General features: G+C 51.3%; 1 protein-coding gene across 1 annotated transcript; it reads left to right on the plus strand.

Annotated features, from left to right (window-relative positions):
* The first annotated feature begins 5,063 nt into the window (after positions 1–5,063).
* On the plus strand, positions 5,064–24,446 carry LOC129130569 (hydrocephalus-inducing protein homolog). The gene is made up of 10 exons (XM_077192801.1): positions 5,064–5,170; positions 6,358–6,547; positions 7,672–7,771; positions 9,000–9,118; positions 10,242–10,465; positions 12,379–12,446; positions 14,596–14,828; positions 15,627–15,727; positions 22,723–22,834; positions 24,396–24,446. Exons 1-10 carry the CDS (start codon positions 5,064–5,066, stop codon positions 24,444–24,446), a joined length of 1,305 nt encoding a protein of 434 aa, XP_077048916.1.
* Positions 24,447–25,728: the final 1,282 nt, after the last annotated feature.

Below are 25,728 nucleotides of genomic sequence, written 5' to 3' on the forward strand. Positions count from 1 at the left end.
GGTGCTGGCATCTGGAGGGTTCATGTTCTGATCTGGAGGCTTGTTCATACAGAAAGGTTTAGGACATGGCATGGAATGGAGGAAGCCTTGCAGGGAAACAAAGAGAGGCCCTTTCCAACAGCATCCTGCTGCCTCTTGGCACTGTTCTTCTCCTGACTTGGCTGGACAGGCAAAGTTAGAGGGGAGTTCTGAGCCAACTGATGTTTCTGCACCAGGCCAGAGGTGCAGGACTCTGGGTGCAGCTGTTTTCTCATCTTCTTTTTGCTGCTTAGAGGCAGTTAAACACTTTGTCCTATTCTCAGACAGTGGGAATATAGAAACCTAAAGATAAATGTCCTGGTCTCCCTTGCTCCATGCTCCTTAGAAGGGCCTTAGGAATTCTTTAACATCATTAAAGTTTAGAGTAAAAATTATGGTGGCCTAGGGTATGGGTATGACCCAAGTGACACAAGAGCTGAATGCCACAGAGATGGGTTTTGCAAAGTGCTCCGGTGCCTTTAAAATGTGACATATTAGTAGAACTTAGTGTTCATTTTAGGGTGCAGTAGGTAAATTGATGCCCTTGAAGGGTTATAGAAATGGTTTTTCTTCTGCCATGGGGATGGCACTAAATGCCCTGTGCTGAGGCAGTTTCTTTTCCTGCAGGATTATTGCCACGAGCTGGTCTGCATCACTGCCAGGGAAAGGACAGTTGTGCCAATTCGGGCCATCGGTGCCCGAGCTGTGCTGGACTTCCCTGCCCAGCTGGACTTCTCCAAGTGTCCAGTCAAGGTCAGCACCCGGCAGACTCTGCTGGTGCGCAATGTCGGTGCCCGGGCAGCTCGGTACCAGCTGAGCACCCAGAGGTGAGGCAGCTCATCTGTCCCTGTGCAAAACACCTTTGGGAGAGAGCAGGGTTGGGGAAGAGCAGCAAAAGGAACCAAAGCATTGCAGCTGCTGCCCTGCAGCCTGGCTGGAAGTGAGCAGCATGGATGGCATCTGCTCTTGCTTTCAGCGGCCTTGGAGCTTTCTCTGTCCCAGATTTCCTGGAGGCTGCTGGAACATGTTGGTAGCTGGCTTGCACCCTGCTGAGCACCAGCAGCTTCTGAAATGCTTCCTCAGCACTGTCAGCCAAACAGAGCCATTCTCTGGGAGGCACGTGGCTTTGCAGTGGTCCTGGAGGGGACCTCTGGAAATCATCTGAGCACACACACTGCTCAAAGCAAGAGCAGTGTCTGGGGATTGCAAGGTGCCATTGGGAGATCTGGGCCTGTCTTTAGATGCCATACAAGGAAACAAACATGTCAATGGACCTAGTTAAAAAGCAGAAGAAAACAACCTATTAAAACCCCCTTCATCCCTTATCTTTTCTGCCTGTCAGGTGCAGTAGTGATTCATTGAGAGGATGGATCTAACAGGATGAGAAGTGTCTTAAGGAGCAGCTCACAATGAACAGAGAAAAGACCAACATTTAGCTTGCCAGCCCCATCTCTTGGCAGTGGTTTTCATTTGGTTCTTACAGTGTCAGGGATGTGTCCTTCACAGCTCTTCTATCTGTGGGCTGAGGGAACAGCTTAGTGATGTTGGCTGAAATTGAGAGGAGTTAAGTTTAGCTGTAGAGCCAGGTCTGTGTGAGAGATGACTGCTACAGCAGGAACAGAGGAGTCTGATGGGTACAGCCCAGGGATGTAGGAGATGCAGGGGCTGATTTGCATTCAGTTTTTCAGTCCTGACAACTGAGTCCTGAACTTGGCTGGATCCTCTTCTCCTGATAATTTGAAAAGAAGAAGACACCTTCTTTCTCAGGCAAGCCCTGAAGTCACCCCTAGAATGTTATTCCCATCCTGCCAACTGAGGGCAGGAGCATGGGAGCATGTAACATGGGGCTGAAGTGGGAATGGAATGGAATGGAATGGAATGGAATGGAATGGAATGGAATGGAATGGAATGGAATGGAATGGAAGGTAGTGCTGAAGCCTGGCCAGGGATTCCCCTAAGTGGCAGCTTCTCTGTTCTGATTTTGAATTCTGAAATTTCTGGCAAAAGACTAAGAGAAGAATGCTGTGCCTTGCCCCCAGCAGGCCCTGATCCCCCCGAGCCCCAGCAGAGCTGCAGCAGTGATGGCATCAGCCCCGGGGCAGATGCAGGAGCACGTGCACTGATCTGGCTCTGGGGCTGCTGGGGCCTTGTCTTTCCTCCCCTCCCTCCAAAGTCTCACGTCCAGCACATGAACATTGCTGTCCCAAGGCTTCTCCATCAGCCACCAGTGATGTTCTCACCAGTGGGAATGGGAGCAGCTCAGCCCATCACTGCAGCAAGAGGTCCTGAATGAGCAAAACCTGAAGCAATTCATCAGCTGTCACTACTGACATGAGCAAAGTTCAGCTTGCCAGATGTTCTCTTTGTTTTTGTGTGTGATGCATTCATCACCAAATTCCCCAGAAGACACTTTGAAGTGACACATTGACCAGCAGCAAAGCACCAAGGCCAGGAACTTTTGTTTCCTCCCTGGGGCTGTAGAAGAGCACAAAGCCCAGCAGCTGCTGGGCACAAGCACATTTCCCCTGAGCTCTCCCTGAGCATCAAAGCACAGAGTCTTGTGTTTGTCAGGCGAAGCTGTTTACCTGGTGACCAATCCTGATTGCTCCTGGTAAATCCAAAGTGCACCAACACATCTGCATCATTATTTCCAACACATTGCACAGAGTTTCTCTGCTGGGCCAAGCAAACAATTACCAGCCTGCATGACAGCCCAGAGTCCCAGACTGCATTGCTGGTAAACACACAGAAACCTCCTGTTCTGCTTCCTTGATGTGCTCCTGCTCCTGGTGCTTCATTTAGCTGGGATTGGACCCTTCAGACTGTAAATGGCATCCTCCTTTTGGGTCTTGTTTCCATCTCACTCTATTGCTCTAATCTGCATTTGCACTCCTTCAGAGTTTTGATTGCTCCTTTTCTTAGAGCAGCTTCCATTGAAATGCTGATAAAATGTGTCCATTTTAGGCTAAATCAGGATGTTTTCAAGGGCAAAGAAACCAAAGAACCACACTGCAAATTCAACAGTAACTATTCCTTGGTATTCAGAGAAAAGTTCCTTCTCCCTGTCTGATTCCTAGGCTGTAATCTCCCAGAAGAGGGAGTGCCCTAACATTTGCATCTCCTGAGATGAGGTTTATAGGCAGCAGGAAAAGAGAAATTCCTGAGGCAGTCAGTGTCAAGTTGTGCATGCAGATAGCTCTGAACCCTCTCTGTGCTTTTCACCAACCATTCTCTGATGGGATTGCTGGCAGTGGGACCCTTGAGCCTGATTGCAGAGAGCTGGATGCAGAGTACGGGGGAGCTGTCATTTTACCCCCAGGATCTTGTGAGGGCTGGATCTCCTCAGCAGTGGCTCAGTGGCTGTTTCTGACCCTGTCTGTTCTGGCTGTCTTCTGCTGGCTGTGCTTGGTTTGCTCCCTGCTTGCCCAAGGGAGCTGCAGGGAGCTGCAGGGAGCTGCAGGGAGCTGCAGTGCAGCAGGAATCTCATGGCCAGGTGTCCCCCAGGCCTGATGCCTCTCTTTGTGTTGCAGTCCTTTCTCTGTGGTGCCGGCCACAGGAGCTCTGGGCGCTGGTGACACCGTGCAGGTGACAGTGGCATTTCACCCGCTGGCCAGCGGTGCCCATTGCGGCTCCCTGGCCGTGTGCTGCAGCTCAGGTGAGTGCTGGGCCCTGCAGGGCACAGGACAGTTCTCCACATGGCTCCCTGCTGTCCCATCTCCTGCATTCCCTCCCCTGTTCAGCTTTACCCCAAAGCAAACTGAGAACTCCTTGGTGTTCAGGGGCTTGAGAAAGTGGATCCCCTCTAACAAAGGCAAAGATTTTGGACTCCTGTTTTGCTGGAGTTGCTGAGTGGAGGAAGGAGGATCCCTGATTCTCCACTACCATGTGGCTATGCCTGGGTGAAGTTTTATTTGATTCCTGGGCAGTGCTGTAGGTGGGGTCTCCATCAGACTCTCTCCAATGCAATGGATTTCTTGCACACCTCTGTCCCATATGCTGCTTCTCCACTGGCTTGTCACAGACCCTTTTTCTATGTGGCCCTTCCACATAGATGTAGTTTCTGCATAACAACATTTTCAGGCCCTCAAGTTCCTTTGTTGTGACAAATCCAACCAAATTTTTCCCTGTCCCCATTTCCCAGGCCGTTCACGCTGTTGCAAACGTCTCACATCTATCTCCCATTTGATTTCTAGACTGAGGAATCCCATTCAGTCTTAATGTAGAAACTGCTCTGTACTCACTAATTTTCCCTTTGTCCCTTTCTTATTTGATCTGCAATGCTCCAGCTTGGTTTTTCAGATCAGAACAATATAAAATATTTCAAGACTGATGTGGCTGTGGGTTTGGACAGGGAGATGATGATGATGATTGTCATGGTGCTCATTTTGTAATGGTTTGTCACATTGCAGAGCCAGGCTGGTTGTGTTTCCTCACCTGTGTCCCCTCCTGCTCTGGGCTGTCACTTCACTTGTTCCTCTGGGCCTCCTTTTGCTGCCCACCTGCCCCCAGGCATATTTGCTGGTCAGCAAGAAGGGATCCAAGGCATCAGGAGAGACAGGAGTCTCCTGGGATGCCCAGGGAGACCCTGGGCAAGGCAGGGCTGAACAGGGCTCCTCAGCCCTGTCACCTGAAGGACTTGGATGCAGAAATCCCGGTGATCTGAGTGGGTCACCGGAGCACATGGACCAATCTCCCTGCCCATCCTGTCACCTGGGGGCCAAATCTCTACAAACACCCTCAGAAATAAGGTGTTTAAGGAGCTGCCCAGGACATCCCCACGCTCTACACACAGAACTGTGAGGATGTGATAAATGGACTGATCCACAGAACTGCTCATTCAGCTGAAAACTGTGATACTTTCTTCTGTGCCCTGTGGTTTGCTCCGTTCCTTCCTTGGCTTCCATCAGACAGTGAGCTGAGCAAAGACTCCACTTTGCTTTGTCCCAGGTGAAGAAAGAATCCACACAAAGCTCCATGGAGAAGCTGTAGATGTCAACATTGGGTTGAGCACAGATTCCGTGGAGGTTGACAAGACTTTCATCACCATGTCAAGTCACAGAACCCTGTTCATTGAAAACAGGAGTAACATCACAGCCCACTTCCAGTGGAAGGCTTTTCCTAGTGAGGAAGAAGAGAATGAAGAGAAGAGGAGGTTGGTTTGAAAGATGCATTTCAGTGAGATACAGGCCCAAGACTGAAACTGACGTGTGGCCTCAGGGGGTGTTGGTGCTTTGGAATGGTTTAGGCCAAGTAACCCATGCCTGGCACTGGGGTGTGTGTCCCTGGGCTTCAGGAGCTCAGCACTCAGCATTCCAGTTCATTGATAGTCCAGCCAGGGACGGCATCTTGGGAAGGAAAGGTTGATTGTGATGACTGGATTTCCTCAGGTTCTAATTGGGCTCTTGTCTCTCTAATCTTCTTTCTACATGACCTGGCAACATCCCTAAACGTTTCCTGAGTTGCCAGTCCCTCTTTCCAAAGGTGATACACCCTCTTTTTTCCCCTTAGTTCCTTCAAAAGCTCCTTGCCCATGGGGGCTGGTTGTCTCCCCCTGTCCTGCTGTCAGAGAAGCTTTTGAGCTCTCAGAGCAGAGAGGATTTTTTATGAGAGAAGATAGTGCAGATAGAATTTCCCTCTCAGGACATTCTACTGCCATGCACTGGGATGGGAGCCAAAAAGCTCTGGCTCATGAAAAGGTCTCTCCAGGAGTTTGCTGTCTCCCTCCTGCACAACAAAGTCCCTTTGCCTCTCAGAGGCTCTATTTTCATGCATATTGCATATAAAACCTTGAATGTCACTGAAGGGATTGGGTGCCTGAATTCATCAATTTCCTTTGGAAGTGCTCTGGGATGCTCTTGTGAAAGGCAGAGCAGGGAACGGGGCAGGTCCAAAATGGAAGAAACAAAGAGTGATGCTGGTAACACGTAGCTGCAAGCCAGCTTGGTCTCCCCTTGCCAGGGAAGTGCTGCAGTGGGTGCTCTGTGATCTTTCTGTGCCTCCCCTGAGCAGCTCAATGGGAGGAAAAGCCAGCTGAGGTGGCCGCTGGATTCTCCCTCAGCTGTGGCAGAGGCTTTGAGGCAGGAGCTTCTCTGGAGGGCTGCTGGCTTTGGAAACCTCTGCTGAGCTTGCAAGTGTGGAGTAAAACTCCCTGCTGTGCCAGTGAACAGCAAGTTATCCTCTGATCCATGTGGGACCCTCGTGGCTTGGGCTCAGCCTTTGCTGGGGAGCTGCTGCTGCTGCTCCTCCCCAGGTGCTTTGCTCTCCTGCTCTCCCACTTCTCTCTGCAAATCTGTGGCTCATGAAACCATCTGCTGGCCTTGTCTCTCCCTGGGGCTGCAGGCAGTGTTTGCTGCAGCTGCAGAAAGAGGTGTCCCAGGAAAACTTCCCAGAGGAGAAAGAAACAGAGAAGGTGAAGGGCTTTAGTGGAGATCACAGTGCCCTCCTGAGCAGCATGGTCCAGGAGAAGATGGCAAAGGTGCGAGAAGACCCCATGCTGTTCTCCCATGACGTTTTTGTCATTGAGCCAATGGTAAGTGATAGCTGAGAACATTCTCTTCCTCCTTCTCCTCCTCCTCCTTCTCCTCCTCCTCCTCCTCCTCCTTCTCCTCCCACCCACCCTACTCCCTACACCCACCCCTTCCCCCGGCTGTGGTCACTGGGCAGATCCTCAGCTGGCCCCATGTGCTGGCAGGGAGGACATGGAGTTTCTGGAGCAGCTGCAGAGCTCCTTGCTCAAAGCATTTGTGCCCTGCAGGCTCAAGGCAGGGCTGGGAGCCTGACAAAGCCCAGCTCTGCTGCCAGGCTGGAGCTCAAGGCCCTGTGTGCGTGTCCTTGCAGGGTCACAGGGAGCAGTTCTTGTAGGCACTGGCTCCCCCCACACGTGGGGCTCAGCAGAGGCTGTTGGAGCACTGCCAGCTCACACACTGACCTGAAGCTTGCAATGGTTCCCTGGCAAAAGGAGGCCAAATTCAGCCCAAGGTTAATGACAGAAATGCCAATCCCCTCCTGTGAGCACGCCTTGCACTATTTCTGAGTCTGCCTTCCAGTGTCATCTGTGAGCCTGGACACAAGGGTGCAAGGTTGAAATGGGCCTTTGGAGTTCTCCTGCACACAGGGACAGAAAACCTTTTCCTTTTCTGGTGATGCAAGCAAATTGTCACGTGCTCCCATCCAGCAGAGCCCTGATTCTGAGTACTGGCACTGGGAGAGATGATGAATGCCTGGTGTCTGCACAGTGCAAAATCCCTTCTCATCTTGGAGTAAAGCCCCGAATAATCCCAACCTCTGCTTTCTTTCAAAACAGCTGAACTAATATTTGCATTTCAAGGAAGGGGATCATGTTCTCTTCTTGCTTACTCCTATGGGAGTACTCCACTGAGAGCCAGCAGTGCACAGTGGCAGTTGCATCCCACTGTAGCTGACAGCAGCATGATGTGCCCAAGAGCTTGTGTCAGAGCAGCAGGAATATTGTGGAGAGTGGGAGCTGATCAGCTGAGCATTGAGAGCTGTGCTGAGCTGGGTTTGGAGTGTTTCCTTGGCTCCTTGTGTTGTTCACTCATCATTGATGCTCTAAACAAAGGCTTACAGGAGTGTGGTGAAAACAAGCAATATGAAGTTTGCAGAGCAATGTTTTGCTGTCTCTTTCTGCTGTAGGAGGGAGAAATTGGACCGAATTGTTCAGCTGAAATCAAGGTGACCTTCAAGCCCCTGGAAGCACTGGAGTATGGAAGTGTGGCTTACTGCAGCATCTCAGGTGCAGCTCCTCTGCCCTGCTTCTCTCCCCCTCAGTGAAGCCATGGTGCAAGCCTGAGCCCACTGGGCTCCCATGGAAGTGCTGGGAAGAGTCCCTGGTCAGCAGGGCAGTGCTGGCACATCCCCCCTGGCCCTGCAGCTTCCAGGGAGTCTCCCGTGCCAGGCCAGGGCGCAGAGTGCTGTGTCTGCCTGACTGATCCCAGAACAGCCCAGGCAGTGCAGGGAGAGGTTTTCATGGCATGGCTTTGCCAGCATTCCCTCAAAGGCCAGAGAGCTCCAGAGCAGAATAGCTTTAGTGAACAAGCACTAAGGCCCTGCTGGCCCCTGGCCTCCAGGATGGGTCCATTTGCCATGGATCCATCATCAGGTGGAAGGAGCTGAGTTAGAAATGGGCTCCCTGAGCCTGGATCACCTCCCAGTGCCCAGGCAGCAGCAGAGCAGAGGTGGCTGAGCCCCACTGAGCCCAGGCTGTTTGTAGAGGGAGCCCCCTTGGCCAGCAGCTGCTTCTCTCCCTGTGTGGGAGTTGTCCCCTTGCAGCTCTCAGTCTGTGCAAATAGAACACAGTGCTGAGTGTCAGAAGGGGAGCACTTGGGCAACAAAGTCCTGTGCTCCTGGGCTAGGGAATTTGGTAATTGCCAAATTCTGTATGAGCTTTGTGACTGCACTGAATGGATTTCAAAGCTCCTCTAGGTGCATGGGAAGGAAACCACAGAATCACAGTGTGTTAAGGATGAAATGGACCTTAAAGATCATCTGGTGCCAAGGCCCCTGCCCTGGGCAGGGACTCCTCCCCCTAGAGCAGGTAGCTCCAAGCCCCATCCAGCCTGGCTTGGAACACTTGCAGGGCTGGAATCTCCACAGCTTCCCTGGGGAACCTGCTCCAGTGCCTCACCACCCTCACAGTAAAAATTTCTTCCCTAATATCTAACCTAAATTTCCTTTCTTTCAATTTCTACCCATTACTCCTTGGCCTGTCACTACAGGACACCAGAGATTTTTAAACTCAGCAAACGAGTGGCTCAAACTGGAAACTAGACCGAGGAATGGGTTAGAAATTAGAAGTCAGCCCCAAGGGATTACTCCTGAGGGAAGAGAAGGGTGCATATCTTCTCCTGCAGCATCAGGAGCTGGTTGCATCCAGCTCAGAGTCAGGGACTAGCACTGAGGCAGCCTGGAAAATCCAGTGGAACAGAGGCAATGATTGTACTGCAATGGACATCTCTCCCCAGGCCGTGAGAGCAGGCTGTCCCTGCAGCTCAGAGGGGAAGGCCAAGGACCCTTGGTTGAACTCAGCTCTCAGACTCTGAACCTTGGGAACGTTTTTGTCAACACCCCCCATGTCTGTGAGGTGAGCAGCAGGGCTTGGGATGGATCCTGATGGCTCCTTTGGCAGCAGCAAGCCTGGTGGAGCTGTGGAATTGCTGCCAACCTGGGCACTTGAGAGCAGGGAATATTTGATGTACTGCTCAAACCTGGGGGGTCAGAAACGTGTGTCTGTTGTTCCTGAAGCCCCAGTCCCTGCTTTTGGGCAGCCTTCCTTAGGGATCAGCCTGGAGGCTTCCTGCAAAACTAGCCCTTGGCACATGAACCCAGCACTGGCTCCAAAAGCTGCATGTTCAGAGGCTTTTGTGGCAGTGCCAGACACAAGGCACCTTTGCACTGGGCTCTGCAGAAGCAGCTGCAACAAACTGGCTGCCTTTGAGCTTCAGCCCACTGCAACAGCTCCCAGTCAAGTGTCTCCTGCTTATTGCTGCAAGTGACAGGAAAGCCTTGTTCTCTCACTTGCTGAGCAGTCCCTCACCACACTTCAGCCTTGCTGCATCTCTGGCTCTAGAAAGAGAAAAGTGTTCCTGGGAATAAAGCAAAGGATTTTTCTACCTATTTGCCTCCCCCCAATAGTGTCAAGTTTGCAAAAACTTCATGAGAGAGCAACTGAAAGAGGTAGAAAATGAGGCACTGCGTCATGGCAGACACTTTCAAAAGCTTGGCTGGGGAAGAGAAAGACATCCTGAGTTTTCTTACCAAGAGATGGTGCTGTCTGTACATTTTGATGCTGATGCCTCATTCTCAATGTATTGTTTTGATGGTATGGGAAAAGGTGAATGAGTAGAAGGTGCTGTTGGAGCTGTGCTCAGTGGGGCAGCAGCAGCTCTGGGGTGATTCACTCTGCAGCTGCAATCAGCCCACGTTGCTCTCAGGGCCAGCTCCCAATGAGCTTGGTGCTGCTGAGCAGAGGTGCACTGCTCTGTGTCCATGGGATAAGCCCAGGGTGACTGCAGTTCTGTGGAGTTGCCACTGCTCTGCATGAAAACCCAAAGGCAGAACTTGTCCTGTTGTATCTTTTGACTTCTGCCATTCAGCAGCACAAAGCATCTTCTGCCTTTGCTGGGTGTTCATTGCATCATTAGACAATAACTCACAAGAAGGGAAGGTTCCACATGTATTTCCACTTTGCTTTCTTGCTGCTGCAGGTGAAACTGATGAACCAAGGAGCTCTTGATGCTCCCTTCACCTGCATCCCTTCAGGCACCAAGGTGGGCTTGTGCTTCAAGTTTGCACCTGAGGAGGGCATCATTGCAGCAGGTGGGAGCCAGAGTGTCCAGATCTCCTTCAGTGCCACCGTGCTGGGGAGCTTTGAGGAAGAGTTCCAGTTCAGTGTGGCTGGATCTCCTAGGCCTGCCATCCTGACCATCAAGTAAGGACCCTGGCAGCTGGGTGGGCACATCTGTGGCTGTCTCTGGGACATCCCCCACCTACCTCCTTTTGGGGTGGAGCAGAGAAAAAAAGGTCTGAATATCTGCTCTGCTGCTGGCATTGCTTTAGTGTGAGGATGCCTCCTGCCCTGGGTGGTGCCTGGCAGCTGGAATGACTCCTCCCTGCAGGGATCTCCCTGTGCCTTGGGCCATGGCAGGCAGTGGGATGGATCAGCTTTGGGCAGCGGCTGCTCTGGGATGTCCCAGCTGAACACCCAGCAAGGCCCCCAGGGCTTTGCAGATGGGCCAGCCTGGGTGATTCTGCAGCAGCAACAGTGTTTGTAAAACCTTGTGTAAATAATCCATGCCAGATGGGCAGCAGCAGCCTCACCTCAGCTCTCATGGCCATGCTGTGGGGCACAAACCATGCTCCCAGCTCCTGTGCACAGAGTGCTCTGGTGCCTCCTTTGCACAGCCAGCAAAGGGCTGATGTGGGAGTCAGGGAACTGTGCAGCAGGAACTGTGCCAAGGACTGGGGCACCATCCCGTGGGCTGGTGCCATGGCAAGAGACAATCCTGGCCCAGCCAAAGGGAGAAGGGCTGATCATAGGGGAGGCAGAGCTCAGTCCTCAGCACCACAGCAGCGTGAGGCCTTGTCCCTGCCAGCCTGAGCCATGTGCTGCTGGGATAATGCAGTGGAAGCAGGAGAGCTGATGCTGGCTGCTCTGCAGCTTTGGAGCTGGGCTGCTGCTCTTGGCAGGCACTGGCTCAAGGCAGTAAAGAAATGAAAGCAGTCTGCACTGGATGATAGCAATAAGATAAGGGAGATGGATAAAGAAGAACAAGGAAGTTATTCCTTAACAAGAGAAAAGTGGTGAGTAGGTGTGCCCATAGTGGAGAAATAATGATGCTGGCTTTGTTTTTGGAGGAAGAGTGCTGCTTTTTTCTTTTGGAAATCAAGAGGGAACCTTTCACCATCAAAGAATTGATTCTCCTCTGTCCTGCCCCCAAAGTGGTCATGGGGTGTTTCTGCATAAGCAGTTTTCTCCTGGAGCAAGGGCAGGTGTCTCTTGTTGAGATGTGCAGAGCAGAGCCAGGGCCAGTCCTGTGAATACAACACAAGGCCCAGGTCACTGCTCCTTGATTTGGAACCAAAAGGCAGAGTGGGCATTGATTGGCATCAGCCATGAAATCAACTGGTGAGTGTTGTGCAGCTTCAGGTGCTGATTTCAGTGGATGTTGGTGACTTTTGGAGTGTGTCTGCTGAGTTCAAGGCCAGGTGAGGTGCTGTGCTAGATTCAGGACAGCCTTGTTTGCTTGTTGCAGCTCTTGCTCTTGGCTGTGCCAGCTGGGGCACTGCTGGCAAGCTGGTCCTTTCCTCTAGGATTCATCTGTCCCCTGGGTAGAACTGTTGCTGCTCTTTTCAGAGGATGTTTGGGAATGCCCTGGATTTCTGTCTCAGAACTCTGTAATGATTGTGTGGGTCAAACTCTCCTGAGAAAGCTCCTCCATGGGAACAGCAGTTGCAGCTAAGAAGGAGCAAAGCAGGGAACCTGTGGCTGGAAGGGCTGCTTACAGAAGTTTGTGGGGACACCTTGATGTCCATCCCATTGCAGATGGGGAAACTGAGGCACGGAGCCCTGTCTGGGTGTGTGTTCAGGGTCCTTCATGGGACCCCCAGCAACCCGGGGGCTTCTCCTGCCTGCCCTGTGCCCAAAGCCCATCAGGGGCTGTTGGCTGCTGCCACTTGGCGTGAGCTGCCCCCTGTGCACAGGGCCCTGTGCTGAGCACACGGTGCTGTGTTGGTTGGAAACCCAGGGTGCCCTGAGCCCAGGTTTTGTGCCCCGAGCCACGACAGCCGGACCTTTGCAATGCCTTTAACCGAGCCCTTTCCTGCTCTGTCCTCGGCCTCCAGGGGCAGCGTCACTGCACCGAGTTTACACTTCGACCTCCCTGAGCTCGACTTCGGGGACATCTCCTTTGGTGAGTGTTGCCTGGGCTGGGACACAGCGTCAGGGATCTGTGCCTTCCAACAGAAAAGCATCCCTCACTCCTGGTCTGTCCCAGCAGCCTCTTCAGGCTGTCAACTGCAGGGCTGCTGCTGCTGCTGCCTCAGGGGGCATTTTGCCATTGTGAGATCCAATGGAAGCAAGGAATAGAAAGTTAGTATTTTCTGGTGTCTCTGTGCTGCTTTAAAAGATAGATGTCTGCCAAGGAAGGTGGGAATCTTCCTGCAATGGAAAGATGAGCCCCTCCCTCCAAATTATTATCCCTTTGAAATGACAGGGCTCCCAGGCAAAACTATGGGAAAAGGAATAACAGTTCTTTCCTAGACTATCTCAGGAGAGCACAGACAAGAAGGCAAGAACAGACGTTTGCCAGGGGCCAAGTCCCGTTTTTCCCCTTTGGTGGAGTTGTGGTCACAGCAGGAGGAGCTGTGGGCTCTGGCAGGGCAGGGATCCCCTCTCAGCTGGTGCGGGAAGGGAAGGGAAAGAGGAAATGCTCCTTTTGCAGACCCCCAAAGGGCAGGGGGATGTGGGCAGTGCCCAGCAGCAGCAGGCAGGAGCGGGGCAGGCAGGCAGGGTCGATGGCAGCGCTGAGCTGCAGCCAGGGCAGTCCCGGGCCAAGCACACAACCTCCCGCAGCAGCAGCGGCCGAGCTGCGATCCCCAGCGGGAGGAAGGGAAGCTCCGCTCCCTGCCCAGCCTCAGCTCCCACTGCACAGCCGCCCACGGCATCACGCCACAGCTCCCAAAAACCCCAGCGGAAAAGCCCAGCCCAGGGCCAAACCCCCCAAAACCCCTATCCCACTTCCCAGACCAAGAGCAACATTCACTGCCAAGCCTAAACCCAGAACAATGAAGTTAATGAACTTCTGATGGAAACTCATTGCCTTTCCTGAGCTGCTTCTGCCCCAGCCTGCATCACCACGGAGGCACTTGTCAAGTTGCCTTTTGAAGAAATGAAACAAGAAAAGCAACAGATGGAAATATGGTTCTGAAGCAGGAGATTGATCCTGCTGAATGCCATTTCATTCCTAAGGTCTCTTCAGCTGAAGGCAGCTGTTGTATCTTTGCTTCTTTGTAACTGTTGACTGTTGTCTGCATGTGCTAGCCTCAGTTTCATTTGAGGTTTTGACATCTGGGTTTGTCCTTTTTGTGCCTCTCTTGCCTCCCTGCTGGAGTCCCTGCTGGAGCTGGCAGTGGTCACTTGGATGGGCACAGAGAAGCTCTGGGCTGCAGCTGCAGTTGTTTTTTCTCCCCATCTGTGTTCCAGTGACTCTTGGTGAGCAGGCCTGGGGAGAAGTCTCCTCCCCATAGAGCTGCCAGCCCAGCCAGATGTGCACTGCAGAGCAGGCTGTGGCTGCTCTGCGGGCTCTGCAGGACATCCCCACCATGAGTGGCTGTATCTCTGGCTTTGCAGGATGGAAAGCAAATCTCAGAGCTAAAGTGGGGAAAACCCTTGCAGGCAGCAATCACAGTGAGCAGCATGGCTGTGATGTCCCTGTTTGTTGGGTGAGGTGGGACCTGGTTCCTAATTGCTAATCTCAAAGCAAGGCTTGGGTATGCCCCCAGTTGAGTGGGCTCTGAGCTGTCACGTGCTCAGTCTGTTTGGCCCAAACCAAGAGATGCCTTAAGGATCCTGCAGAGACAAGCTGCATAGGGTGCTTTGCATCACGTTCTAGTTCCTGATTCCATCCTCACTTTCTTTTGCTGTAGCTTCTTCTCAATGACAACTCACTGTTTATATATCTTGAAAATGGTGGGAGTGTTGGCAGGCTGACCAGGGAATTTGACAGCTTGAATTCTCAGAGTAAATGCTGGGTCTGGGTGCACACTCATCACTGAGAGAGAACTGGTGCTGGTTTGGGGCAGGTGAGGGAGCTCCTCCCCATCCCAAAGAGAGAAGCTTGCAGTGTTGAGCAGGGCTAGGAGTGGGCATTTTCAAGGCTGCAGTCTGGAATCTGTGTCAAAGGTAACTCAGTGACCATTCATTCCTCATGCAGCTTCTCGGTGAGCTGTAGTTCAGATAATAAAGAGCTCAACTCCAATCTCACTTTCATCCTGCCAGGCTATTCCCCCCAGGATCATGCCATAATGGGTGCCTGAATGGATATTTGTGTCCTTCCCCAGGCTTTCCCTACACGCGGCGCTGCCGCCTCACCAACAGCTCCCCGGTGCCCCTGAGGTTCAAGCTCCGCATGTCGGACGATGGCACGCAGCCAGCTGTGGACAGCGTGGATCAGATCCGCAGGGACACTGACCCGGCCTGGAGGAAGGGAATCCATTTCTATGTGGAGCCCAGGGAGTTCACCATGAATCCCAGCCAAGGCACCATCCTCCCCCAGGGACACCAGGACATCGAGGTACGGCCAGAGCCCAGCCACAGACGCTGCAGCACCAGGGCTGAAGCTGCACTGCAGTGTGGGAGGGCTTTAGCTCTGGTGCCAGCTTTGAGCATCCTGGCAGTGAGAGATCTGCACTGCTGGGAGGCCTCTGCTAGCTGGCTTACTCAGGATGTTCCTCAAGGAGCACTGTTTGGTTTCCAAATTCATATGCTGAGGTCACATTACTTATGGTCAAGGCCTGAGGCCATTCTTGTGTTTTTGAGAGCGAGTTATTTGATTGCAAGTGGGCAGCGGAAGGATGAGGGCAGAAGGTGGCTGTTAGAGAGATGTCATTGGATAAAGCAGTTAGCTTTTCTTGTTGGTTTCATTTCCCTCCTCTGGGGGAGCAGAATGATTTGCGTTCACTGCAGGAATCTCCAGTGGGGACAAAAAACTCTGCAGCCATGAACTGCCCAGCACCTGCTGGGCCACACTTTGCCCTCAGCTTCCTGCTGTGAAGCTGAACTCATTGTGTTCAAGGCAGATTTCCTCTGCATGGATGTCTTTGTAGTCAGATGAAAAATTGGCCCCTTAATTTGAATGCAGTGGTGCATAGAGCTTTAGTCTAATGTTTTAATGTAGCTGACCTGTGCCCTGATAGCAAGGGGTGTTTAACAAATCTGGCATTGCCAGAAGGCTTTTGTTACTCTGAGACTGTGCTCTACACACGGAGCAGCAGAAGAATTAAGGCCAAATCCTCCCTCAGGAAGTGGAGGATATCACATGTGGGTAATGAGCTTTTGTAAGGAAGAATTGACTGTTCTTCTCTTCCACCAGGTGACCCTGTGCTCCAACACGGTGATGGAGTTCTACAGGAGAATGCTGGTGGACCTGGAGGGTATTGGCAAGGGAGTGGCAACCCTGATCATCACAGCCAGGTACCAGCCCTTGCCTGGCCCCCCCAGGCGCTGCCTTGCCCAGGCTTTGCTGGCTGCAGCTGCCAAGGAGAAGTGCTGCTGGATGCCCTCATGTTGTGCCAGCTGGACATGGGAACAGCAGTGCTTGGGCAGCAGCCTGTGGTGAAAAGCACCCCTGCTCACAGCCAGCACGGTCCTGGGCCCTCTGCTAAGGGCACCAGGAATGATATCATTTCTTGGCCTGGTTTTTGGTGCTTGAGGTGGAACAAATTTCCCGAGGGCCTCCTCTCCTTCTTCTGCAAGAGGTGGAGTTGTGCTGGTTGTGAGCACTGTGCACTGGTTTGGGCCACACCAAGCAGCCTGCTGAGAGTCAGGGTCTGGCTCTGTCCATGAGGGCACATGGCAGGGGGGAAGTGGCTCCCAGCAAGAGTGGTTAGGGCAAGGTCTTATGAGGGGAAAGCAGCCCTTGATGTGGCAGGTCAGCTCCAGTTTTTCTCCTTCCCTCTGCTTCCCAATTTGAGCTTTAATGTTGTCAGAGTTGAGACCAAAAGTCGTTGTTGCTGCAGCAGAATTCCATGCTGCTGTGCTGCTGTGGGTGTCAGTGTGATGCCAAGAGGGATGCAGCTCCCTGGTGCTGTTCCCTGTCCCAGGCAGAGCCATCCAGGCAGTGCCTGGGCTGCCATTCTGTAAAGCAGGTGGAGCTGGGGCCAGGCAGTGCCTGGAGCTGTGCAGTGAAGGAGCCAGGGAGCTGCAGGGCCTGGCAGGGGCTGATCAGCCCCTCTGTGGGGCAGCTGCTGTCTCATGCCCTCCAAGGCTGGGGCAAAGAGCTGAGTTCTCAGGCAGGGCAACAGCACCATGGGAGAAGGGAGTCATTTTTACTGAGACACTAGAGTTGTGTATTCCTTGAGCCTTAGGGAGCCCTGATCCTTGTTGGGAAGGCTCCCCCAGAGCTCGTGGCTCACTGGGACTGTTCCAGGAGTCCTTGCAAGCCTTCTTGGGTAAAGGAGGGGCTGAGGCAGCTGTGGCACAAAGTGCTCTGCCTGGGGCACTTGGCAGCCTCTGGGTGCTGCCTCTCAGGGTTTGCCCCTCCTTGACAAGACATGTTGGAGTGGGAAGAGGTAGAAGGCAATTTATCCCTGTAGGGCTGTTCAGTGTGCATTTGACAGTGACCAATGTGTTCTGCTCCATTGCACAATCTTTGGGGGGAAACGTTCTCCATTCTCTCAGTATCTCTGATTGCCCTGGGGTCATCTCTTTGCCCAGATGTCTCGTTCCTGAGCTCCAAGTGTCCTCCCCAGTCCTGCTGTACGATGAGTGCCACCTGAAGGTGCCATATGAGAGGAAGATCATCATTAGGAATCCCAGCCACCTTCCTGGCTGCTACGGGCTCATTCCCCAGGTTTGGCATCACATCCACCTCCTTCTGTCAAATATTACTGAGGAGATTATTAAGGGGAAAAAGGGTTTGGACAAGACCTTGCTGGTTTCTATTCAGTCTTAAAGATCTGCTGAGAGCAGGATCCTACCTGACTGTAAACTTTAGGAGGCAGTTGAAGCTCCTGAGGAAACAGCTGATGTTCTGGTCTTCAGGGTGTTTTCATGTGGGAGATCTTAGAGGGTTGTGAAAAGCTGCTGCATCCACAGACACCAGTGCCTGTGCTGGCAGCCTCCTTGCAGGATCCCCTGGGAGTGCTAAGCCTACAATTCTTGCATCTTGTTTGTGCCTTTTACCTTTGTGCTGGGGAGTTTTAAATGTGTGTGTAAGTTGCTGTTGTGGTGGATGTTAAGGAGTCTAAAGTTTCTCCAGAGGTGCCTCTGAAGCTGCATTTCATTCTGTCCTTTCCAGAAACGCAAGGAGGACTCTGCTGTGCTCTACTCCAGCCCCAAGCCCTGTGGGATTGTGCAGCCCCAGAGCACAGCAGAGATCCCAGTTGTGGTGGAAGTGCAGGCCCTGGGCACTCATCGCACCAACGTTGTCATCGGCGTGTTCGGGGATGAGAGAAACCCACTGGTGAGGGCAAGGGGAGATGTGTGCCTGTGTGCAACTGCTCCTGGCAGGGTGCACAGGGACAGGGATTCTGCCAGGGAAAACAGGCCCAGGCTGCTGGGGAGAAGGACAGGAGGGATGGGTGGCACAAACAGCTCCTGCCTTAGAGGTGGCAATGTCAGTGTCTGACACAGAATGGAGTTCGGCTAAGCTGGAATCCAGGGGCATTTCAGTTCATTCTTCTTTCAAATGCTGTTAACTTTGGAAACATCTGTTTCAAAATGTCATCTCTCTGAGCACAAAAGAGGACGTCAGAAGACTTCTGGGAACCTTGAGCTTTCTGTAAAAGAAAGGAAAGCTGGCATTTGAAGGGTGGTTGCAAGGATTGAAACTTATATTAAAACATATGGAAATGGCAATGCCAAATTCCCTGGATGGCACCAAACATCGGAACCTGGGCCATTGCGGCACTGCCTGTAAATCAGTGAACAGGAAGGACAGGCAATGCAGGCTGTGCCAGGGAGCCTGAAGTTTGACAAAACAGTTGCTTTCAACTATCAGGCTGCTCTGCTTCCCTTAAAGAGGAGGGTTTCTCCCCACCAGAAGAACCAGTTGTTTAACTGTCAGCCTGGTCTTAACTAGAGATTTCTTGCAAAGGTAACAGCTTTGGGCCAATAATTTTTAGTTTGAAAGGTTCTCTTACCTTAATCCTTTTCGATTTGGAGGTGAACATGTAATTTTCTTTTTCCCCAAAACCCCAGCATTTCAGCTGGAGAGTGGTAGCTGTCCCTCAAGAAATAACTTGAGCAGGGTTGAGCTGTTGAAGGTTTTTTAGGTTTCCCTGTTGTGGTTTGTTGTGGGGTTTTTTTTAAATCTTTCTTGCTTGCTTCCTGGAACAGAGAGCACAACTACGGAGCTCAGGACAGCTGGCAGAAATCTCCCCAAGCCCAAGGCTGGCAGAGCTTGGCAGGATCCCAGCACCACAGCCTGTGTATGTATGGATGGATGGATGGATTGGGAATGCGACCTGGGTTGCCTGGGAGTGTTGGAAAATGTCAACCAACCCCCCAGCAGTGTCAGGGGAACATTCCTGATAAATCCCTGGTGGAGCTGCAGAGTTTCTGGCCTTGGGCACTGGGGGGGCTGTGCTGGCTGGGCACTGGCTGGGTCTGCCCCTCAGTGCCTCAAATCTCACCTTTTTGCTGCCTTCTCTGTCTTTCCCTCTCCCACTGTGCTTTCTGCATCCCCACCAGGTGTTCATGCCTGTCCTCTGTAGTTGCTCAATGCAAGCAGTTGCAGCTGCTGCAGCACCTCAGTGTCATCGCTGGGCTGCCTTTAGAACAGACCTGCTCCAGCCTGGATTGGGAAGGGCTGGATCAAACCATTTCTCAGTTCAACGTGCCAGCACCCACCCAGGGGCTGCATCCTGGCCAGGAGCTGCTCGTGCAGGTGTCCCTCCCTCCCACTGCAGATCCCTGTTCATAGTTATCTTATTTTCCAGAGATGAGCTCTACCCACCTAAATTCAAACCCCAGCCACCGAAGGAGAAGAAAACCAGTTTGGATTCCTCAGCAACTCGATGGAGGCACTTCAGGATTGGACAGGAGGATACAGCCAGAGCCCTGAAAGAAGTGCAGGCTTTTACCCACTCTTCAGGAGCAGAGGTAGATTTTCTTGTACATCCAGTGCTTGTGTTGCCTCCCCAGCCTGCCAGCACCAAGTCCTGCTCATGCTGAGCTCCCTTTTTGCTGCCCTGCTGGGCTGTGCCCTGACAGTGGGCTGGGCAGCAGGGCCAGTGGCTGGACATGGGCTGAGGGGGAGGGAGAAACAGGAGAGTTTTCCTTGGAGAAGCTGACTCAGATCCTACAGGCCTGTGTTGAGTGTGGGATTTTTTTGCCTTGTTTCCTTCCCAATGTAAGATGAGGCTTTTATCTGCATCATCCTGGTCAGATCTCCAGCTTCCCTCCCAGAGCAAGCTGGGATGGTCCTGATCTCCATGGAGCTTCTTCCCAAGGCAGCCAGACTCCCTGTTTGCAGGGCTCTGCTTTCACCCAGAGCTGCTGCTGCACTGCTGGCCCTGGAGCTGTCTTACAAAGGGAGACTTTGCAAAGTGGCTGTCTCTTCCTCCCAGCACAGAAAATGGCTTGTTTTTCAGGTGCCAGCACCAACTCCTGCAAACCCTCACCTGCCACGAGGCTTGGAGGGATTCAGGTGCTCCCTGGACGTGGCACACACTCCCCTGGGAGCGGAGAAGGCAAGAGGGAATCTGTCTCACTTGCCCATTGTCAGTGTGGCAAGCAGGGCTGGAGCTGCCAGTGCCACTGGGGGCCCTCAGCATTGGCCACAGAGGGGCCTCCCATCCCTGCAGGCCCATCACAAAGGGCTGCTGAAGCAGCTGCTTGTTGGAGAGGCCGTGCAGGACACGTTGTAGGGCTGCCCAAGGACACTGTGCAGCACCTGTGGAGGGCACTGCTCCCCCTGGAACTCCTCAGGTGCTCCACAGGAAGTTTTTGCAGGAGTTTTTGCTGTAGCACCTTGAGAAGGCAGCATTTAAATCAGAGAGAGAGGGCAAGAGCCTCAGGAGTCAGATGAGCTGGGCTGGGCTCCTTCCCTCAGCTCCAAGAGCTCTCACTCTGAGTCTCCTCCTTTTCTAAAAGCAGGAAGCTTTGAAACTTTTTAAAGGCAAGTTGTGCATCAGAGAGAATTTCTACTGCCAGGAGACATCCCAGTTCACTTTCATGTAATGTACTAATTAATGCATTGACCCGTGAGGATGGGAGAAGATTTTCCCCATGGTCCCTGCACTGGTCAGTGGCATGGATGCAGGATGCGGTGAGGGTGATTCTGGCAGTGTTTGGGGAATAGGCCCCTCTGGCTACAGCTGCCCTTTGCTCCAAGATGCTCTTCTGCATCCATTTCCATGCTCAGCACCTCAATCTTTCCTGTCTTCCATCCAGGCTTTCAGTGTCCTGCCACTGTCAGGTGTGCTGCAGCCAGGAGAGAGCCAGCAGGTCTTCTCCACCTTCTCTGGCCACCTCAGCAGCACCTGCAATGTCCCGGAGCTGTGCCACGTGGAGGGAGGCCCCAGCTACGAGGGGCTGGTGCCCGGGGAGGCCTCACGTGTCAGCTCCTCCCTGAGCCCCCGGTGGATCAACTGTGGCTCTCAGGCCCCTCTCAGGGAGAGGTGAGTCAGCCTTCCATGGGTTCCTGCTCTGCCATGGGTTATTGTCCCTGCAGGGCTTCCCTGCTCCAAGGACTCTGAGCTCAGAGGTGCTGCATAGCAAAGGCCAGCAGCAACACAGGGATGGCCACTCTGAGCTTTCTGCCTGCCAAGAGAGGAAGGACCTTCTTCTGTTGAGAAAGAACATCTTCTCTATTTGAGTGCTGAGCCCTCCTGGCTTAGCTGCTGCCTGCAGGGAGCTGGGCTCTGGGCTTGCCTTGGCACTGCCTCTAGAGGTGTCTTGAAGTCCATGGTGTGGAGTGGCATCTTCTTCATCATCTCCCTTCTTCACCAAAACAGTGGCATTGTGGTATGGGCAGGTGTGGGGCACAGAGCAAACCCTGGCTTTGGGTCCTGCTCCTGCCCCAGATGAAGTCCTTGCAATGCTGATCTGCCAGGGTTCTCCTTATGGTGGGACAGCAGCCAGAAAAGCTCATGTCCTTTAGGCTCCCCTGCAGCTGCAGCCGTGGGCAAGCACAGGAGAAGCTCAGCTCCAGCAAGGCAGCCCAGCTCAGGACACACAGGCCAAGGGTGGAGCTGGGAGTGGAGGTGCTTCAAGCCAGCCTGTGTATCAGGACTTCTTCAGGCCAGGCTGAAGTTGGTTGCATGGGGAGGAGAGGGACGAGGCTGCTTCCAATGGTTTCCATGGCAGCCAGCACTGGTTTGCTTGGTCACAGCTGGGGTCCAGCAGGAAATCTGGCTGACAAGAGCCTGCCTTGCAGGAGAAGAGTTCCTGCAGCCTTTGCTTTCTGACTGATAGGATTGTTCTCATGAAGGAGCAGGCTAGGAGTTGTTAAAACCGAAGGTCACAGACCGAGACTCTCTAACTAATTAAAGTTAGACAGTGGTGTGTTTATTAACACTGGCGGGAGGCACCAGAGCCGTCCCTAAAAGGCGTGACCGCGCTGTCCAAGGTTCTTTGCCCTCTCTTTATTGCCCAAGATCTTACATACAATACATCTACACAACCCCTCCCATCCCTGCTCTGTATTCAAGTGAGGTCATTGGTCCTTCACACCTGTGCAATTCTTCCCTTGAATTGGGTCGATGGTCTTGAATTGGGTCCGTGGTCTTAAGGGATGAAGTCAGGAATGTCTTCATCAGGTCTCTGTGACCCTCTGACACGATCCAAGGTCCCCTGCTTAGTGACTGATTGACATCAAGCCCAGGTGCTAAGCATTGTTCTCCTGATTTCAAGATGTTCTTATAACAGTTCACTTCCTCCACTTCCTTCTAGAAAGAAGCTCCTAATGGTAAACAATAGAACAATCAGCTCCAGCTTAAGCGTCTCATAATCATTAACCTGTGGTCTGCCTATCTAACTTACATCCTGACCAATGGGAATTGCTTCTAACCCTCAGCTGAAATCTGAACTCTTTAAAATCATGCTTCAGCTATGCCCAGGAGGAAGGGGGCTGAATGAGCTGAGTAAGAATTGTAGGAGAGATGAGCAGATGTCAGCAATCTGTGCTCTGCTCTAAACTGGGAAGCCAAGAGACAAAGGGCACCAGCACAGAGAGCTGGTGGATCAGCCTTTGGTAGGGGCTGGAGGGGTCTGGCTGTGCCTTAAGAGGGAGCTTGCACAGTCAAGAGCTTATGATGGTAAAGCTTAGGTTTGGCTGGTCCTGGAGGTCCCCTTCCACCAATGGCCTCACTTGGGATGTTCCCAACCTCTGTGGGTTGAGGAGAATTCACGGAAATGGCCTCAGGGTCAAGGAATGAAGTGCAGGGCCATCCAGGACTAGGGAGCCCAAGTTTCTGGTGGTGACTCTCAGCCATGTTTTCTGTTTTGTTCTATTTTGTCTGCAGAAGGGAGCTGAAGCAGTCAGGTAAGAAGCTTGAGGAGGAGGCAAAAGCCTTAGAGGAGGAAGAGAGGCGGAAGGATGAAGAGAGGCAGAAGAAGGAAAAGAAGGGTGTCTCTGTGGGGAAGAAACCTCCAAAACTAGAGAAGGGGAAAACCAAAATCCCAGGGAAGAAGGAAACCAAAATCCCAGAGAAGAAAGAAACCAAGGCCCCAGACAAGAAGGAAACCAAAGCATCAGAGAGGAAGGAAAGCAAAATCTCAGAGAAGAAGGAAACCATAATCTCAGAGAAGAAGGAAAGCAAAGCATCAGAAAGGAAGAAAACCAAAGCATCAGAGAAGAAGGACATGAAAGCCCCAGAGAGGAAGGAAAGCAAAGTCCCAGAGAAGAATGAAGCCAAAATCTCAGAGAAGAAGGAAGCCAAAGCCCCAAAGAAGAGGGAACCCAAAGCCCCAAAGAAGGAGGAACCCAAAGCCTCAAAGAAGGGGGGAACTGAAATCCCAGAGGACCCAGCTGAGCTGGAGAAGTCTTTATTCTTTATTAACACAACTCATTTTACACAGTTTGAAAGACCTTGTGTGCAACTTTAGTTAGTTCATAGATTTCTTATCAGTTATTCTATTATTGGTTAATAAAATAGATTTTACTTGTGCATCAAATCTCTCTATTGTATTGTTTATCTCTTCACTGATTCTCATGGGACAAATCCCTTGTTGTTGCAGGTGTATTTGTTTTTCACCCTCAGAATAGATTGTTCACAAAGTCTCATTCTCACAATAGCTTCACATGGGAACTTGTAACTGCTTAGCTGCACTCAGAAGAGATGGCAGGCCAGCTGTTAACATGGCAGAACAAGGCCTGATTTCATAGGGCCTTTCTTTTATCATTTTTCTACCTGTCCATGACTTCTCCCCCCTTTTCGTTAATTTAAAAAAGGCTCCTATGTTCTGATGTTGAAACAGCTCACTCTTGTGAGGGCATTATCTCATCAAGGTTATCACTGGTTATCTGTTAGATATGGGATAAGATAGATAAAAGACCAATTACAATCAACAAAACTTACCAAATTCTATCAAGTCATTGACACAGGGTTTTGCAGCATGAGAAAACAAAAGAATAATGTCCAATGTCTCTTAGGGAAATGGAAAGAAATGACCATTGTTTCCAATGAGTTGAGAAGTATGAGAAAGTCTATGAGCTGGAAACGTTGATCTTTGACATCACTGAATGTCCTCCTGGGAGCTGGAACAGGGAATAACTGAAGAAGGTTCATAGGAGCACTGTACCATGAGGATGCCAGGAGGCTTTTGTTGGCAAATTGCCTCTGTCAGTTTCCAGACACAGCCATGTCTGGGCAGTCCTCCTCCTGTTCCTGCCCTGGTCACAAAGGCTGCAAGGAAACCTGTCGGAATCGGCGGAAGAAATGCAGCACACAATATGCGTGATCAGCAAGTCTCAGGAAGCTTATTGATAGTTCACACATATTTATATTGGTGTTAATAAAGCTTATACATATTGCAAAGCTGAGCTCATTATTGGTTAATTACTTATCGGTCAACCACGCCTACTTCTATACTCTTATGGTTATTTTGTTACTACTTCTACATTCTTGTGGTTATTCTGCTGAAACTATCCTCATATTTTTGGCAAAAGATCCTCTCCTCTATCCTGTTGTTGCAGCAAGGACACAATGCCCTTGTCAGTGATTGGACGCTGACTGCTAAATCCTAAACTTGTCTCCTTCTAACTTAACCAACGGTATGATGTCGACGTGACCTTTCTCAGCTAGCCAACTGTCCACAAAAAATTGCCTCTGTCAGTTTCCAGACACAGCCATGTCTTGGCAGTCCTCCTCCTGTTCCTGCTCTGGCCACAAAGGCTGCAAGGAAACCTTTTAAGCAAAAGTTGCAAGGTGATGAGGTTATTTCTCTTTGCACTGGGCCTCATGTTTTCAGAGCTGATCAGTATCTGATGGAATGAACAGGTGACTGCTTTGAACTGCTGCTGATGAAACACAGGCACATCTTCTCCTGAAGTTAATGAATCAATTAGGCTTCACTGTGGTACACTCAATTGGGATTTAGATGTGATGATCTTTTTTCCAAATTTCTCATGTAAATATTGCATTATTCAAAATGATTAGTCGTCCAAATTTCTCATGTACATATTGTATTATTTGAACGTTCTTAAGGCATTCCTTCCTTTTCTTTATTGTTTTTTAAGAATGAGATGCATGTATTTTGTTATGAGTATGAAGAAACATCATAGCAAAATAATACATGCAGAGGGCAAGAAACTTAGAGCAATTAGGAATAATTTGGATACAACAATCAGGAATATTTCAAATAGCAGACAAAGCTAACAACATAGGTGGAATTAGGTAAATAGCAATCTCTGCAATAATGTACCATCATCCCAGAGTCTGCAAACAGCTGACAAGCCTCGATTCAGTGGGGACTTGGAGAATTATTTCCAGATAATAATTCCCAAGCTCCCTTTAAAAAGAGTTCAACTGTCATGTCTAGAGGGTCAAATTGCCAAGTCAAAGCAACTCAAATCTTGTTTTGATGCAGAAAACATCTGGATCTGTTGGCAAATTCCCGTCCAGGTAGAGCTAAGGCCTGGCCACCACCCAAACTCTAAGTGGGAGAAGATTCCCTAAACGTCATTTAAAACAAGGCTCTTGAGAATAGCACTTAGAAGTAAAGGTCTAGGGGTGACAGACTAATGAACCATGCAATAGCTGTCTCCTCCAAAATTCCCTCAGCATAGAGATGCTTTAAACCCAGCAAACTGTTGGAGTGGTTCTGTAATAATAATTGGGGCTGCATCTGATTACTTAGAGTAGATGTCACAATACCATCAGTTTAGAGGAGGCTTCCCACAAAGCTGAGATATCATTTCTTGGAACTCTGAAAAATTCTTAAAAATGATGAGACGACGGCACTGGGTCAAACCATAGAGCCACAGTGCAGAGCCCAGCTAGAGGGGTAGTCTGGTCTGAGAGATACAT

Source organism: Agelaius phoeniceus, chromosome 35, assembly GCF_051311805.1.
Source record: "Agelaius phoeniceus isolate bAgePho1 chromosome 35, bAgePho1.hap1, whole genome shotgun sequence".
Classification (NCBI taxonomy): Eukaryota; Metazoa; Chordata; class Aves; order Passeriformes; family Icteridae; genus Agelaius; species Agelaius phoeniceus.